Source organism: Corticium candelabrum, chromosome 6, assembly GCF_963422355.1.
Source record: "Corticium candelabrum chromosome 6, ooCorCand1.1, whole genome shotgun sequence".
NCBI lineage: Eukaryota > Metazoa > Porifera > Homoscleromorpha > Homosclerophorida > Plakinidae > Corticium > Corticium candelabrum.
In genome coordinates this window covers 2,951,729-2,969,354 of record NC_085090.1, presented here as the reverse complement: position 1 = coordinate 2,969,354, position 17,626 = coordinate 2,951,729, and the positions used below count along the sequence as shown (strand labels likewise).

Genomic DNA, 17,626 nt, shown 5'->3' with positions numbered 1-17,626 from the left:
TTTTACGATGGACGGGTTCAAGGTTTCTTTTCAAGGTGTGTGTGTGTGCGTGCCCGAAAAATTTATTTCTGCTCCCCCCATGACATCGTTCCCACATGGAAAACTGTGAACCTACTCCAAAATGGAACATAGAGGACTTCTTACATCTAATCAATGTGTATACGTGTTGAGTTGCCGTGGACCTACTATTGCGGTATATTAATTAATTAAACATTTGCTGATAATGTACTCGACTGTCAATGACTGAGTCTCACTGAAGTCACCACACCATCATCTCATTTATTCACACAATTTGGTTTTCACCAAAAAGTCCTGATAATCGGGGTTATACAGAACTGCTTATTACACAGGTGCAATGACCGTGTTAGGTCGTGCATAATAATCTAGAAAAAATGCCGGTATGATGAATTTCCAGAATGCTTAGTAAATGTGTCTAAAGGATTAGGATACAATTCTGATGTAGTACACAAGTTTCAAGAACATTCCACAAATTCAGACTTTGCCTCATCACTCAGAGCCAACACACCTGTACCCGCAGAGATGCAGCGGGAACAAAGTCAGTTTAACTAAAGGATTGCTGCTGTGTACTAAGAGATCATTGTTGTACGTCCAAAATACGACGAAAAGCCAACAGACATGCTATCCAATGGCGGATGAGATGGATGCATACGGGCTCTGGCCTCAATATGACACTTATGAGAAACAAATGTGAGTCTCTCGGTCCAATTTCTTTGCATGCGTCATCTGCCATATTGATACATACAACAGGCCCTTGGATGTTGGCCTGGTAAAGGTCCTTACACAATCAAGCATAAAAGTTTTCTCGGCAAGCCATAACAACAGCACTAGAGATATTATCATAAGCCGATGAACCGGAAAGCAAACAGTAGCATGATGATGATATCATGTCATACTAACTCGTGGTCTATTATGCCCTCTCACCAGCTAAACCGCATTCCCTGCTTCTTTTGAATGAAAGAAGCCTATTAACACACCCATGATTCTGCTTCTTTGTAGTTTGGTAAGTTTTTAGGAGTACGAAAGCATAACCTAAAGAAACTATTGAAACAGAGTCATCAGATGTGCAATGTGGATGCAAATATACAGAACAACGATTGTCAAATGAGGTGATTTTAATTAAATTTTAATTGAATTTCTCATGAAGTAGCAAGAAATGATTTATTCAAGCAAGAAACATGCAAGTAATCTGATAAACAAATAACAAACTGACATATGACACATACCTACATGCATACTTACCTACATACAAATAAAAAACATACAACAAAACAAATGTGAAACAAACTGACAGAAAGAGAAACCAACAGTCAAACAAACAGATAAAGAATGTATATGCAAGCCTGAGCATGCATGGCGCGGGTGCACACACACAGTGGATAAAATGACACATTCCTAAGGCACTGAAATCTCTGTACCTGACACATCAACTACTGATAACAATACAATACAATGAATCTATCGAGAAATACACGACAACAATATTCATAGAAAGTCAAACTGAAAGCCAGCAGACACACACAAAAGTGCACATTGTCAACAGACAAGTTACATACCAAACTCAAAGGCAACCTATCAGCCATAGCCCTCAGCAGTGCAAGAATCACAATGCGAAAGCCGTGCATGTCAATAAGAGTTAAAAGCAAGCACAATCTCTATGCTGTGTAGTTGATCACACAGGTAGTCATCACATATGTAGACAGGTCATTACAAAGAATGCCATACCAGCTCCGATTAATAAAACCAGAAGCATCGACCACCAACTGCGTTTCTCGTCCCGCAAATTTTTCTTCAGGAATCTTTGCATCCACGCAACCTTCTTCGGCGTCAGCGGAGGATACCTCAGTTTGCTGAAAAACAAACCGTGCAATTGCATCTGTGAGGGGAGACGGTCATGTTAGTGACTTACCCTTGTAACCATTCATCTTTCATGGTGCGAAGCATTACGGCCCTTTTGTGTGAAAACGTCTCGAACGTGAATTTGCCGTGATAGGCTCCCATGCCGCTGTGTCCGACACCACCGAATGGCAGACTGGGAACTATAACAAAGTAATATTGAAATGAGGGGTCATTCATATCAACAATAAATAATCTAGACATTTCCATCAGAATGTACATTTTGTGTCTCTGTCTGTCTGTTTTTCCATCATTCGTTTGTCTGTCTGTCCATCTGTGTGTCTCTCTGGCCATCTGTCTGTCTGTCTGTCTGTCTGTCTGTCTGTCTGTCTGCTTGTCTGTCCATCCATCTGTTTGTTTGTCTGTCTGCTTGTCTGTCTGTCCATTCATCTGTCTGTCTGTCTGTCCATCCATTTGTTAGTCTTGTCTGTCTGTCTGTCCATATCTGTCAGTCTGTCAGTTAGTCTGTCTGTCTAACTGCTTGTTGCTCCATCAAATAGTCCACCATTCAACTTGTCTGGCTCTCTAGCAGACTGGCTGCATTTGTAGACATTATTCACCTGCGGCATGGATGAGAGTGTCGTTGAAACAAAACTGTCCTGAGCTAGTCTGATCGATCAAGTCTTGACCAAATTGCTTGTTGTTAGAGAAAGCATACATTGCGAGAGGCTTCTCCCTAATCACAAACCATCACACGCAAATCAGTCAAATTGCAACTAAATTCTGTGTGTGTTTGTCACAATGTGTGTGTGTGTGTGTGTGTGTGTGTGTGTGTGTGTGTGTGTGTGTGTCTGTGTGTGTCTATGTGTGAAAGATATCCAGCAGACCACACCTGCTGTTAACAAACTCAATCGCTTCCTCTTTGCCGGCCACTGGAACGATCGGCAATAGTGGACCAAATACCTAAAGAAACATGCCCACAATCATCATCATCCATGTCCTCAGCAGCCAGTATCTATCCTTCAGCCTACATATTATACGTGGTCCTTGACATACAGTTAGACTCTTAATAATTAAGTTAACAATTTACTTGTTGAAATTAACCAGATAAAACCCAAAAACACCAACATAAAATAGTTGCCTGTAAGTGTCCAAACAATGTGGATGGTAGGTCACTCCTTCGCTGTATTGAATTTGAACATAGTCTGAGACAAGTCAAGTTACAAGTCCCAAACAACAAAACATTATCTCGAAAGAGTCGTACACTCCTCGTGATGCATGCTATGTATACATCGTACAGTGTTCTCACCAGTACCGTCTGTACCGTCACTTTGACGGTTGGAACAAGGAAAGAACGTTTGGAGAGGAAAAACAGCAATTATTGACGGTTGGGGGGAATGGACAGACTACCACACCTAGTGTGGGAAGTCTTCCTTCAAGATCCATTGTGGATTTAAAGTCATTTACCTCTATTGGTCTTGATGGTCCCAACATTCCTAAAGAACAATCTCATGACATCTAAAATCTTTGGGAGTGTTCTCTTTGTTGTTGTAGCAGGTGTTGCAGACTGTTGTTGCAAGCAGGTGTTCTACTAATTACTGTTTATCTTCAATCCCAACACCTTCACAGATCTCTTTAGAGCATAACCACTCAACTGGATGTATCAATTCGCTAAATCATTATGGTTATAAAAACATAGTGATCCTCCCTCACAAAGCACGCTTGCAGCTACAAATTCTCAAAGCTATTTGTATGGATTTTACACATGATTACACTAGACTACTAGTATTAGCTAGTTATGGTCAAAAGAAGGATAAATGGTCTGAAGGCATAGTAGTATCCCTATACTATTCATTAAATAGTATTCATTTCTTAAGTTTGACGTCACAGTAGCCAACGTATAGGCACAACTTACTTTTGTAAAGCTCAGCTCACAATCCCGGTATTAAGTTAACTTACGTCAACTTGTAATTGTAATAATCTAGTGTATTATATGTCTATCTGTGTTATGTTCAATAATGTTATGTTCAATGAGGTTTATTCGACAAGTCTGGAGTGGCTATTATATTGAATAGTCTACCAATCATGCAGTAACTAATATACATACATAAGACTCTACGTAGTACAACTAGGGAAAGGTAAAGTAACAATATGATGTTATTGCCAAATATGTCAACATTAAACATTTGATGACGTCATTATCTGACGTCATTATATTTGATGACGTAATATTGACGGTTGGCAAAACATCCTGGCTAGAACACTGCATCATATAGCTACAAAGTGTGTTGTATGCAATAGACTAACAAGTATAATGTACCTAAAACCATCCATTGTAACCGCTGACCCTTACTACCTCAACATCAGTAACCAAAAAGAGACATCGATGTGATCCTTTGGTGCGATAGCTGTCGTTCTTCGAGGTATGCATCCCCATACTAAATGTATATCCCATTATGTTGGTACCCTTTCAGTGTGACTGTCGTATCGAATGGTATCACTAGGTATCAGTGTAATATGACTGTAAACCACTAGATACTTTACTCATCTACTGGATATTCACGGGGTGGAAGAGGGGTGTGTGTGTGTGTGTGTGTGTGTGTGTGTGTGTGTGTGTGTGTGTGTGTGTGTGTGTGTGTGAGGACACACTTTTGTCATGCATCTGAAAACACACGAGACACAGCCAGCAGTATGTATACCAAACAACAATCTCCTACTCTACTACTTTCAATGCTTTCGAGTACTACTAGTACTCTTCTTGAAAATTTACTATAAAAATTATATGATAATAACAAAGTGATTTTTCAACCTCAAATATTACCACATGTCCGGGTTAGCTGCAGTAGTGTGCTGAGCGTTGTTGAACTGTTTAGACCTTGGATCAGATTGATAGAATAGATTCGAATTCAAATATTTTTGGAGCCTCGAAAAGACTTAGTCTCAAAAATTAGGAAGAGTAGCGTATACCGAGTATGTGACAGTTACAGGTGAAAGCAAATAACAAATTATTTGCAAGCATATCGATAAATACAGAAATCAACAATGAATCAGTCACACACAATGACAACAGAAACTGACTACAACAGAATCCATCGAGTAGGTCTAAGTGAGAGTGTGGGCGTCCATAAATTAACACCACCCATTCATATATATATATATATATATATATATATGTATGTATGTATGTATGTAACATTGTAAACAATCGAGCTACTGGATGAAGACGACAAGCTTAAATTTGACTTGAGTAATCACAACTGCAGCCGGTGCACCTACAAGGCCACCAATGCTCGAAACAACAGCTCATCAATACATTCCTCCCAATACTATTTCATCTATAGAGCGATTTTATCAGACTATTACCGTGTTTCTTCGAATAGTGGTCGCCCTCGTTTAGAAGACACAGCTGAAGAAACTTGTTGAAAATAGAGACCGAACTAGTCTACAAAGTTACTGGCCAAATACATATCACATGCTTTGATGCTTCCTCATCAATCTCATCCTATCACACGCACTTGTCTAGTAACTAGTTCAGGTTACTTTCCACGTGGTTCTCAGCACATGTGCGTCTAGCATCATGCAGATAACATAATAGTTGTGGCATTTACAGGTCAACCTGCCGTGTTGGCACCTTCAAAAGTGTCCAGTTATGTCAACAGAAAGAAACGTGATGTTCAAGTACCAACATGTTGCGGTGTGACGTACAGACTTAAAAATAGAGGTCGCCCTCGAATACAAGCCGCAGTTTCGTAACATTGTTAAAAATAAAGGCTGCAGCTACTATTCGAAGAAATACTGTATACGAAAAATACATTGAAGTGGCCTGCTCAAATGTGTGTACTTCAAGTACGAGAAATTCTACACAATCCAATTTTAACTCAAAATATAAATGTGAGAAAAATCGTCTTGAATCTCGTTTTGATAATGAAAGTGCAGTACCCAAAAACATAATAGAAATACTCGGCATCGGTATGTTGACATGTTTGAGTCAGTTGGAATTGGATCCACAGCAATTGTGTTTCAATGCTTCAGGGTACAAGCTCAATTGACATGACAAGAGAGAGGCTCGCTTCGCTCGCCAATATATATATATATATATATATATATATATATATATTTTTTTTTTAATTTTTTAAACTATATTAAAAGAATCCATGTCATAGCTAGATATACATACATACATATATATATATATATATATATATATATATATATATATATATATATATATATATATTGTCATATGAATTTATGGCAAAACAAAGAATCCAATCGACAAAACGACGATGCCAGATGAATGCAATTTTGACTCCGTAACACATGCACTAAAAGTTGAATCAAGGGTCCCCTTTCAAGGGCTCGAAACAATTACAATTTCTCAGCTAGAAAAGTGAAACGACTCTCGATTTCGCTTCCATACGCGACTAAAGAGCAAAGGAGACTGATGCATGACAAATGGAATGAAAAGGAAAAACTAACAAAAGAGAAAAGTCTGTTTTTTGAGTTTCCGCGGATTAGTTTGACACAAATTATTGCTACGCAACCATTATCACATGACTACGCGACCATTGTTATGCGACTATCTCAGTAAACAATCCATGCATGAACAAAGAATGACAGACAAAGCCAGAAGAAGAGCACCTGACAGTCTGATTCTGAGTTCCCGCATTTTGTTTGACAGAAAATATTGCTACCTAAAGATGCAACCATTGTTGTGCAAATAAGTAAGACTCCATGTAAGACACCATGCTCACCTAACACAATGCTAACCCAGCATTTACTAGTAATAATTTTTATTACTAATGTATTCTCAATAAAGACTACAAACACATGTTAACATGACACACTTGATCTGCAGCTGATATACCTAACCATCGCCGATTAGACAACAAATACACAACTGCAAGTACATCTACAGCATAAACCCCCAGGTAGGGGACCCCAGCCAATCCTTTGTAGTCACATGCATTGGCTTGTAGTGCATTTGCAGTAAAAGAAGGTAATTAACAGAGGGCAATCAAACAATGACAAAGTAAACACTACACACATTGACAACTAAATACACAAACAGACTAGACATAAACAAATGGCACACAGAAAGAAGGATAATAGCCAGACAAATGACCACACACTCCACTACTGCAGATAACAGTTTACTACTGTACCTCATTTTCCTCTTTCATAATGTCATCATCAGGAGACACGTTGGCAAGGATTGTGGGTGCAATGTACAACGTCTCTTCATCCGTTTCTCCTCCGATTACAACCTTGTTAGAATCCAACAATTTCTTTACACGTCTGCAAGAGAAAATAGTTTATATACTATAACTGATGGATTTCAGCTGCGTACACAAAGACATGTTGCACAACAGACAAGAAAGACAATAGTTGTTATTACAAACAAAAACAAATAACCAAGAGTCAGAGAGACAAGCAAAACAAAGAATGACCAGACAAGAAAGAAGAGGCAAACATACAGGCACACTGACTGACAAACGAACAAACAAAGAAACAAAGGAAAACAGAAAGACAAACAAATGAGAACAAAGATACAAACAATCAACAAAGAGACAGACAACCAGACAGATACAACATCAACAAATAGATAAGAAAATGACAAACGAGCACAACAAACCAACAGGAGTATGCCACTGAGTGACATTTAGCAAGTACTCAAGCATGGTGGTAGCCACAAGAAGCTGGTAATAATTATTAAATAATCGTCCGTCAAATTAGTAAACAAACAAACACATAAAAGAATGTTGCACATAATCTGTAAATAATATACCAAATAGTTTGCTTACTCAAAGTGTCTCTTGTTGACAATTCGGCCAAAGTGTTGTGACTCTTTAGGATTCTATGGATAAACACACATGCCCACAATGCAACCACAAACGTGTTGTGCTGACTCCAACACTAACCTTGCCGTAGAATTCAACTAGTGGAGCCCGCATAGCTTCCACTAGCTTGTCTTGCGTTTCATGATCGCACAGAACGTAATCGGGAGCGATGCATGTCTGTAATGACACAATGGACAACCATTACATAACATCTTTGAGTTCCTTGCATATCAATTAATCTACTTGTTGTTAATCTGTAATTACCTATTTGTCACTCACTTATAATTAGTCATCTGTTGTCAATATGTTCGTTTGTTTGTTGTATGATTAAGTCTGTCTGTCAATCCAACCACCATTAGGCCACAAGAAGAAAATCTGTTGTATATTTGGCTCAGACATCTGTGCCCACAATTTATTTTGTTTTTACAACTATTACCATTAGGTAACATTAGACAAATGGGCTACAGTAGCACTACTCCTATATCGATAAACCTATATAACGATATTATCAGTGTTTGCTCAGGATGAGTGGTGGTTGGGTATTGGCTGCATTAAGGGCGTGGTCTATTTCAGGGTGTTGCGTACACAATCTATAGCCTCGTCAGAGGGCTCTGCCCCAGGTGTCCACCTCGCTCCTCCGTGCAGCACTCGCGTGTCACATGACTACGCTGTCGGATTGTATCATAACAGGGCCAGTTTGCGGCCGTGTCACCATGTGAACAAAGTACTCACCTTTCAACAAACTGCTAACCTTCCAATGCTCAGCTGCTTGGAGCAAGTATAACACTAGCTAAAATATATAGCGGTGGTAGGAACATGTGGAGTGATGATCGGTGTTTGTTGAGCGATGGTCGGGCCCGACCACCTCCGACCACCTTCGGTAGAGCCCTGTATTACACTTATTACAATAATTTATGAATAAACCATATTACGCCGATACTCCGTAATACAATGCTCTACATTTATAACAATAATTCCATAACGATATTACCGTTATTGTGATTTCTTTTGTTGCTCCGAAGTATATTTCTTATCGTTATAGGGGTAGTGCTACTGCAGTTGACTTTCACTTTGCATTTTTGCTCGCTCCCCACCACCTCACATACAAAAAGCGGTCTGGCACCAACGCTACTGCAGGGTACATAAGCATCACTATTGCCTCTATCACACACATTCTCCTGTTGACACTGCATGTGGCGGGTGTCAACCACTGGTTAGCTGAAAGGTGATCAGGTATACAGTATACATGTTGTTAACCCTAAGCATAGCGAGGGTTATAGTAGTCGTCTCACCGGAAGTAGCACACGACCGACTCAATGAAAATACCAACTCGACGAAAACAACCATGTAAACAACTTTGGAATGAATAGCATCTGTTCACTGGTACAGTGTACAGTGTACTGCTCGTGTAACCTCGACATATGGCTGTTAGAGCTTGTCCGCTAGTCTAGGTGGAGTCATGCAGGACGTTCCAATTTTGATTACTGATCATGACTTTTGAGTGTACCTTCAAAGGTCATAGCGAACGAAGAATAAGTGAACAGAGAGAAGTTAACCAGCGACAAAACGCCGTGCGAAAGTTATTTACCGGTTGGTGATAAGACTGCCTGCCCCTTTGCAGCCATCTGTATAAACAAGTGTTGGGATGCTTGTGTCTACTGATGTGCAGCAACTGTTAGGTGTTGTTAACCCTACGCATTGTTGCCATTGGGAGTACGTACCTGTGCCTCGTTGTTGAGGCTAAAATCAATCAAAAGAACACACGCATAGGCAAGTTTCCTGCTTTGCAGTGCATTCGGAAGCACATTGTTAATTCTACTGTATAACCAAAGTACCCGGAACTGGTAAGAAGTCAATTTCTCGTCACCTAAGGTTCAGAATTGTTAGTGCTCCCTTTCATTCTTGTCTGTAATTACGTAGCATTCTCACTGTTCAATCAAAAATGTGTGATGCACTGTCCAAGTCTAGAGGCTTTCAATATTTCGATCAATTAATCATTAAAAGAGGGGTTTACCTCTATAAGGATATTACCTTTATATGGAAATATTGATGCCACACCAGGATATCGTTCTAGAGATAGTGCTACTGTACCAGTGAACAGAGAGTCCAAATCGGCTATTCAAACTGACAAAAGAACTGAGCAGTGAGTGCCTCCATAGCAACACGTCACTGGCCGTTTCGATAGACTTATTCTGGGAGAACTATACCCAGATGAACGGATAATTTACACATTCATATACAGACAACCCTCAACATAATGACGCCACAATATAACAACATCACAATAGAATGACGTACATAGTGTGAAACAAAGTCCAAGCATACAAAACGTGGTAGTTCGCCTCTTGATACAACAACAACAACACACGCTAGTGAGCACAACGATGCACAGGCGTACAGAAATCTTTCTCGATTTACCGACATCCAGGTCAGCAACCTATCCTCCCGTATGCGCACTTTTAGCCGTGTGGTGCACACATGAAGCAACAGCTGCTGTTGCACTTCATCTGCATATATGGCTACATGTCAACCTTGCCAGTTCTAACCCAAGAGGATTTCTTAGCTACAAGTTGAAGCTTACAGTGCATTGGCATGCACAGTACATTAGACTCGTACCCAGTCCTCTCCCTGTGAACACTCCACGTGTTTTAGCACATTCTTTTTGTTCCACTAGTGACGAGAAAACTGGCACATATCATATATGCATTTCACTGACATCTTTGTAAATGGGGGTGGAGCTAATACCCATGCTTTCCGATTGACTTGAAAACGTCTAGTCAATTTTAATTAAAGTATTATCAAATGTTGGTTAAATATGATAAAAAAATTAACTAAAATAATCTATTTACTTAACACATGTAATCAATAAAACTCACTTGTCCAGCATTCAGGAACTTGCCAAACAATATGCGTCGAGCGACAACCGTAATGTCACAATCAGAGTCGACAATGCACGGTCTACAACATGCTGATATCAACAAACTATGTCATCTTAACTTTGAGTCATTATTTACCCTTTTCCTCCTAGCTCCAGTGTAACAGGTGTGATGTGCTTCGCAGCAGCTTGCAAAACGACCTTTCCAACTTGTGACGATCCTGTGTAAAAGATGTAGTCAAACCGTTGTTGAAGCAGAGCAGTTGTAATTCTTGCATCACCGGCCACAACATGAAAACAATCCTATGATACAAAACGAAAAGACTAGATCTAAGATGAAACAGATAACAGAAAACTGTCAGATAGTATAATCATCCCTCGATCAATCAGTTGGAGTTGCTGTCTCAATCCCTCTCTATTGTGTGTCCGTGTGCATCAGCTTATCTCTCTGTCTGTCTGTCTGTCTGTCTGTCTGTCCATCTTTCTGTCTGTTTATCCTTTCATCTGTCTGTCCATCTGTCTGTTTCGGTCGGTCTGTCTGTCTGTTAGTCAGTTTGTTCGTCTGTCTGTCCTTTCATCTGTCTGCCTATCTGTCTGTTTATCTCTGTGTGTGCTGTCTGTCTGTCTGTCTGTCTGTCTGTCTGTCTGTCCGACTATCTGACTGTCAGTCAGTTTGTCCGTCTGCCTGTCCTTTCATCTGTCTGCCCAACTGTCTGTTTACCTCTCTGTCTGTCTCATTCTGTCTGTCTGTCCAGTGTGGAAATAGTGAATTATTTTGGCTAGGACAGACTGAGCCTAGGTAGGACATTCTTGTATAATGTTACCTGTATACCTAAGTGCCTTCCCTACTGCAGCCATTTTGCATGCAATTCAATTTTACAACCAACTTCCAAGGAAAAAGTAGCATTATAAGCAGGTGAGGTTTTCTCTGAATAAAGCATGCTAGGAGGCACCTAAGTTCATCAAATAAGGAGTGACGTCATTGGAAAGGCCATCACTTGCTAAGAGTCAAGGTTTACACTATCATGCGTACCAATGGATGTTTTGTCCAAACACATTCCAACACTGATGCAATATTTGGTCGGACAAACAATACACTTGGTGGGACATTGCCCTATATCCAACCGTTATTCTCCACACAGTGGCTGTCTCTTTCTGTCAGTATGTCTGTCAGTCTCAATACATATATTTTCCATTTAAATCAAACGTTTACACCATGAGCAACCTAACACAACAAGACCACTATCGTCCTAAAGCATAATAAATGACACTGCACACACTACATTTCAATGTTCTAATCTCGCTATGCTAATGAGTTCGTCTGAGACGACTTTTGCATTGAAATGCTGTACAGTCACTGAAATAATTGATCGTCACTTGGTCTTGAAGTCAGTCTCATTTCGTCTTCCTTCTCTTGCACTCTTTGCTTGCTTGTTCAAATATCTATCTGTCTGTCTGTCTGTCTGTCTGCCTGTATGTATGTATGTAACTCAACAACAATCATTGATATCATGCAGGTGTATCTCTTCCCTCCCCTAGACACTATTGCCATTCACCTTATCCAGATATTGAGGTAGCTCCTTCTCAAGAAGTTCTGACGTGTGACCAGCAACCTCGCTTGGCTTCAAAACAGCACAATTACCAGCTGCAATAGCCCCCAAGAGTGGCCACAAAGTCAGTTGAAATGGATAGTTCCACGCTCCAATAATAAGAACCACTCCATACGGTTCGTAGACAATCTCAGTCTTATCTAACAAAAAGGCCATTCCTTTCTGGGTTGGTTGTGGTTTTGTCCATTTATCAAGATTCTCTACGTGATCTGCAATGTCCGACATCACTGTGTCTAGTTCCATCAATTGGGCTTCAGCATCAGACTTAAAACAAAACAATTTGTTAGACTCACAAAATTACACATTTACCAACAGACAGACAAACTTTGTTGTGTCATGCATGCAAGTGCGTGTGTAGTGGGGTGTGTGTGTGTGTGTGTGTGTGTGTGTGTGTGTGTGTGTGTGTGTGTGCGCGTGTGTGTGTGTGTGTGTGTGTGTGTGTGTGTTGGTGTCTGTATATGTTCGTGTGAACGTGTGTGTGTGCATGTGTGTGTGTGTGTGTGTGTGTGTGTGTGTGTGTGTGTGTGTGTGTGTGTGTGTGTGTGTGTGTGTTGGTGTCTGTATATGTTCGTGTGAACGTGTGTGTGTGCATGTGTGTGTGTGTGTGTGTGTGTGTGTGTGTGTGTATGTGTGTGTGTGTGTGTGCATGCACGTGCGTATGTCTGTGAAACAAGTATTATACGATCAGTTGTTAGATACACTAAGAAAAGCTAGTGGTTAGAAGTTGAGGTTTAACAACATTTTAAGACACACTTTTTTAATTTAATTTTCAAACAAGCACAATTTTAGATCTTGTGCAACCACACTATACCTAGTTGCTAACACTAGAAGCTTCAGCAGTCATTGTTTAATGAGGCTTGTTTACACAAAAGCATTAAAAAGTTTCAAACAGGTTTAAGTTGGTTTCTTGTCAAGAGAAACACTGTAGTAAGGATTGCCAACAAATATTGAAACCGATTTAGCTAATGCGTGTCAGAAGGTGGTATGAAACCTCTATACATTCTTTGAATCTAAATGACTAGTGCCCAGACCAATATCACCCACCAACTTCACCCATGCTATATATATATATACTTGAAGTACAATATGTCTGACCATGTACCAGACAAAAATTAACTTTGTCTTCTGTCCATGCGCAAAACATCGTGACCTAAACCTGGTAACGCACACTACTATTCCAAGTCTACTTCTGCTAAACACCAACCCGTCTAATGCACAAGTGTAAACAGTCTGATAAAAATTAATTAAAATAAATTATCAGTCTTGCACTGCAGTGGCCCTTGAAAGCAGTTCTGTCACAGATCCAATGCATTTTCAACTCTGGTTCAGTTGAACTGGTTCTAGTGTACACAAGGCTATGGTATCTATCAAAATGAATAAATGCACACATCTGTGCACAACTGCCTCAGCATCTACACTTATAAAGTAGCAATTACAGTTGTGCTTACACTTTGGCTTCCACAGCTAAGAGCTTTATGAAACCCACGATAGGATTGTCATGAAGAATTGCGAGTTTAGATGCAATTTTTCTTCTAAACTAAGTATTCTACTTGTAAAGTCATACAAAGCAACTGTCGTTTCAAATGAACACAAAGTCCACATATACCCCGTAGTGATCAAAGTACATGTACAGTCACGAGAGATATCACACAATGTCAAGTTCCCATAAAATGTCTATGCAATGATAGCAAGTGATTGATTTTGCATTAGCAGTTGTAGATAGGTCTGTGTTGTTGTCTATTTCTGACAAGACGAAGCAATCACAAATTAGACTGTTCTGGTAAGAAACTCTTTTATGAACGTTTCCCAGATCTGACTGGAACTTCATTCATTGTCTCTGCCCCTAATGTATGCCAAATCGCGAATACTGCTCGGTGATAGGACTGCACTAAAAGCGTGACACATTCCTGAGAGTGACCCACAGTCTGCCACACATCCACACATAGTCACAGACTAGAGGTAAGTCAAGGCGTCGTTGATCTCTACGTCACGTGACTCTTACAAAGTCCCGTTTCAAAGGGCTGAAGTAATCATCACATCCACGATTCTGAAGCTATAAGTATATTGTGAGAAAAGAAAGACTACATGCTTAGCTTACTAAAAAACTGAAAAAGAATTGCGCTGAAATTTTTTAGGCAAGTGTGTCCATAGCAGGACATCCGGTACTTACGTAAAATTACCTTGTGTAGGTCGTCATATAGAGCCTGTTTTATTGCCGCTTCTTGCTCTGTCATAAAGCGGTACAATGCACGCAGTTGAGTCTTTCTGAACGAAATGGCCTTTGTGCGTCCAGAACGAAACGTCTGGCGAGCTCTGGCCACCACCTTCACATTTAGCTCTCAAAACACAATTTCGTAACGTCGCTGACATCTCACCAGACCTGTTCGGCTTGTTGTTGAAGCTCCGGAGTCACTTCAATGGACATGATGGGAATGATGCAAGAGCACGTGATGTATTTCGATGACGTCACTATATGTCTCATCATAGCAGTGTCTGGTTACACGCGCGCGTACGCACGCACGCACGCACACACACAGTGACACACACACACACACACACACACACACACACACACACACACACACACACACACAGTGACACACACACACACACACACACACACACACACACACACACACACACACACACACACACACACACACACACACACACACACAGTGACACACACACACACACACACACACACACACACACACACACACACACACACACACACACACACACACACACACACACACACACACACACCTTCAACATGCTCTCTCTCTCCGTCTAGGACTTGACGGCAAAGCACTTTGTATAGTTTTGTTTACTATTGTCCTAGCTTTCTTGCAGCAACTGTACCACATACATGATCGAACCCAGAGTCCTTTAGATACTGACAGCATCACTAGTCATTGAATTTTAGAATTCGAAATCGAACATCACTTCAATCTACAATCGAGGCAGGTAGTCAATTTCCATACTAGACTGACCTACGTAATATAAGGCCTATGCACTATCTAGAGTCCATTGCATTCTATATATATACCATAAACACGGTATAACAATACCACTCCACAATACAGAATCAAGATTTTACAAAATTCATTTCTATCAAACGTAGTCATTAGCATGAACACTTTCTACGACTCGACCGATTCTGAACGTTAATTGTAGCACTTTCTCTTTCCGTCCGAACCCCATTCTTATGTCGTTGCAACATTAGTCTAGTAATTTCAACGAACACCTAGTGGAGAAAAGGAAACACAAATTAATTAAGTAGAACACTGACTCAGTGTATCTACAACACGATTCATATCACTATACATCCTCAATGTTGATATTTTCTGTAGCACTCGTTTCAAACAGTTGAATGCCAATTTTCGTTGCAAACATTACAGCATCCTCTCTCGCAACTACTCTCATTACTTCAGGCAGATCACACTTATTTCCAACTGCAAACAGAATCAGAAACTTAGATATAATTTCCTATGCAACAACTTAATTAATTTATATGCTATACTATTCATGTCTCACCCAGTATTCGAGTAGGATTAGGAGTATCGCAATGTTGATCAATTTCGTGTAACCAACGTCGTACATTATTGAAACTATTGTCATTGCTGATATCATATACGACAATGAAGCCGCTCGTTTTGTGGTACACGCTAGTATATACACAAAACAACCATAGATATATTTTCATGCTGTATATGCATGCAATGATGTCTTACGATGTCGTCAAAGCTCCAAATCGCTCTTGGCCTGCGGTATCCCAAATTTCCAGTTGCACTGACTTACCATCTACTTCAATACACCGACTTCTAATGTCGCATGTGATCGTGCTCGGCGGTTCTAGGAGATAAGATCAACTTTCATCATGATAGTTGTATTGACATGACTTTCTTACGGCACGGATCACTGCCAGCGAATCTGCCAAAAATGCTGCTTTTTCCGACATCTTTATGTAAAACGGAAAGTCACTTGACATCACTTCGGCATAAACTATAGGTACTTTGACGAGCTCTTACTTGTGTCGCCGACAATTAAGAGCTTGAACAAATCAAAACGATCGCGGATGACAGCCATGAGCTCGAAATGACTGCTGCAAGAACAGACGGGACACTAACTCTGGTTTTAGTTTCACGTACTTGTGGAAGTTGTCTACGTCATACATATATCTTCGTACATGTATTTTCATTTTCTATTTGGTAATTACACTATCAACTAGATAGTCGAAGAGCTCATATTTATACGTTTCTCCATCTAAGATTTTATGCTGCCTTTATACTTCCTGTCTTGTGCATTAGTTAGAGTTTTGCCAATGAACAATTATTGAATTTGATTTCAAAGACACAATAAGTATTAACTAAGAAACGCTAATTACTAGAGCACCTTTTGTTAACAATGCAACTAATTCATTAGATAGAAAGTCACACCAGTTGATTGATAGCTACTCTTGCACTAGTCTTACACATCAATGAAAGACATAAAAGAAATGCATCTATACTTTCAGGAGCACAGTGTTTACAGTGTTGACATTCCATTCTCCCTTTCTCAATCTATCCAGTGAATTACAATTTTCATAGCACACTGACAGAATTAACTAGGTTAGTCATTCCAGTTGTATTCTTTACTCCTCTCTGATTTCATTAATAATTTCGACATTGTTTCAACTAGAGCAGCAAATTAATTTTCTTGCCGTCACAGTCGATATTTGAAGGAAAATAAACAAATCACTGTACATGTGTCATGATCACTCTTGAGACTCGCACAGCCAATCTCATTCGGGCAGCAAAACTCCTAACTAGGCTGTTCTATAGGCAGGCGATGTTGTACGTGTATTCGAAAGCAGTGGCGACTCTCCTCTCTCTCCCTCTCCCTCTCCTTTTCCCTTTCCTTCTCCCTCTCCCTCTCCCCTCCCCCTCCAAACCTTTAGTTTGCAAGCATGGATAAATACAGAAGACCAAACCAAAGCAGTCCAGTGGATTGACGACTTTGAGAAGACTTCAAAAACAACATACCGGGTAACACGAGGCACTCAAATTTCTGGAAAAAGAATTCTTTTTAAAACTGTTCGCCACTGCCAACATCAGCAAAGAAGCCGACAAAACACAGTTGTCAAAACAATGCCCACCTTCAGATCTAAAGCGAGCTCTCATTCAATAAAGTATATGAAGAAAGAGACTTCTTGCCCTAGTACCCTCATACTCAGACTATATCCAAAGTTCAGCTCAACAGTTGCCGATATCATTGCTTTTGGCATACATGGCTGTCGGGCGCACTCGTTCGGGGCCGCTGTTCATCTTCAGCGACGGCTGTCCTCTATCCCGCTTCAGACTGGTGCAAGAGGTGCAGCGGGCGTTGTTGTCAGCAGGCTTTAGATTGCTCAAGGTTTACTGGCCACAGCTTCCAAATCGGTGCCGCCAGTACTGGCAAGGCCA

The 17,626-nt window shown here is 40.2% G+C and overlaps 2 protein-coding genes across 2 annotated transcripts; both read right to left on the bottom strand.

Moving 5' to 3' along the window:
* Nucleotides 1–1,398: 1,398 nt before the first annotated feature.
* On the bottom strand, nucleotides 1,399–14,622 carry LOC134181138 (aldehyde dehydrogenase family 3 member A2-like). Its single transcript, XM_062648349.1, has 12 exons — nucleotides 14,560–14,622; nucleotides 14,360–14,503; nucleotides 12,126–12,443; nucleotides 10,709–10,872; nucleotides 10,571–10,652; nucleotides 7,776–7,871; nucleotides 7,659–7,711; nucleotides 7,020–7,152; nucleotides 2,747–2,817; nucleotides 2,475–2,590; nucleotides 1,928–2,057; nucleotides 1,399–1,868 (listed from the first exon to the last, which is right to left on the bottom strand). The coding sequence occupies exons 1-12, from the start codon at nucleotides 14,602–14,604 to the stop codon at nucleotides 1,706–1,708; spliced, it is 1,515 nt and encodes a 504-aa protein (XP_062504333.1). The 5' UTR covers nucleotides 14,605–14,622; the 3' UTR covers nucleotides 1,399–1,705.
* A 530-nt stretch (nucleotides 14,623–15,152) lies between these two features.
* Nucleotides 15,153–16,292, bottom strand: LOC134181450 (ras-related protein Rab-35-like). Its single transcript, XM_062648726.1, has 6 exons — nucleotides 16,214–16,292; nucleotides 16,093–16,143; nucleotides 15,917–16,037; nucleotides 15,720–15,850; nucleotides 15,510–15,637; nucleotides 15,153–15,429 (listed from the first exon to the last, which is right to left on the bottom strand). Exons 1-6 carry the CDS (start codon nucleotides 16,269–16,271, stop codon nucleotides 15,310–15,312), a joined length of 609 nt encoding a protein of 202 aa, XP_062504710.1. The 5' UTR covers nucleotides 16,272–16,292; the 3' UTR covers nucleotides 15,153–15,309.
* Between the last annotated feature and the right edge of the window lie 1,334 nt (nucleotides 16,293–17,626).

Bases quoted from the DNA above. Each gene is read 5' to 3' on its own strand.
- LOC134181450 (XM_062648726.1), bottom strand. From the start codon at position 16,271: ATGGCTGTCATCCGCGATCGTTTTGATTTGTTCAAGCTCTTAATTGTC. The intron at 16,144-16,213 runs GTAAGAGCTCGT...TTTTACATAAAG, and splicing joins CTTAATTGTCGGCGACACAA to ATGTCGGAAAAAGCAGCATT. The intron at 15,638-15,719 runs GTGAGACATGAA...TTCTGTTTGCAG, and splicing joins TAATCCTACTCGAATACTGG to TTGGAAATAAGTGTGATCTG.
- LOC134181138 (XM_062648349.1), bottom strand. From the start codon at position 14,604: ATGTCCATTGAAGTGACTCCGGAGCTTCAACAACAAGCCGAACAG. The intron at 10,873-12,125 runs GTGAATGGCAAT...TTTGTATCATAG, and splicing joins TACCTCAATATCTGGATAAG to GATTGTTTTCATGTTGTGGC. The intron at 7,712-7,775 runs GTTAGTGTTGGA...GTTTATCCATAG, and splicing joins TAGTTGAATTCTACGGCAAG to AATCCTAAAGAGTCACAACA.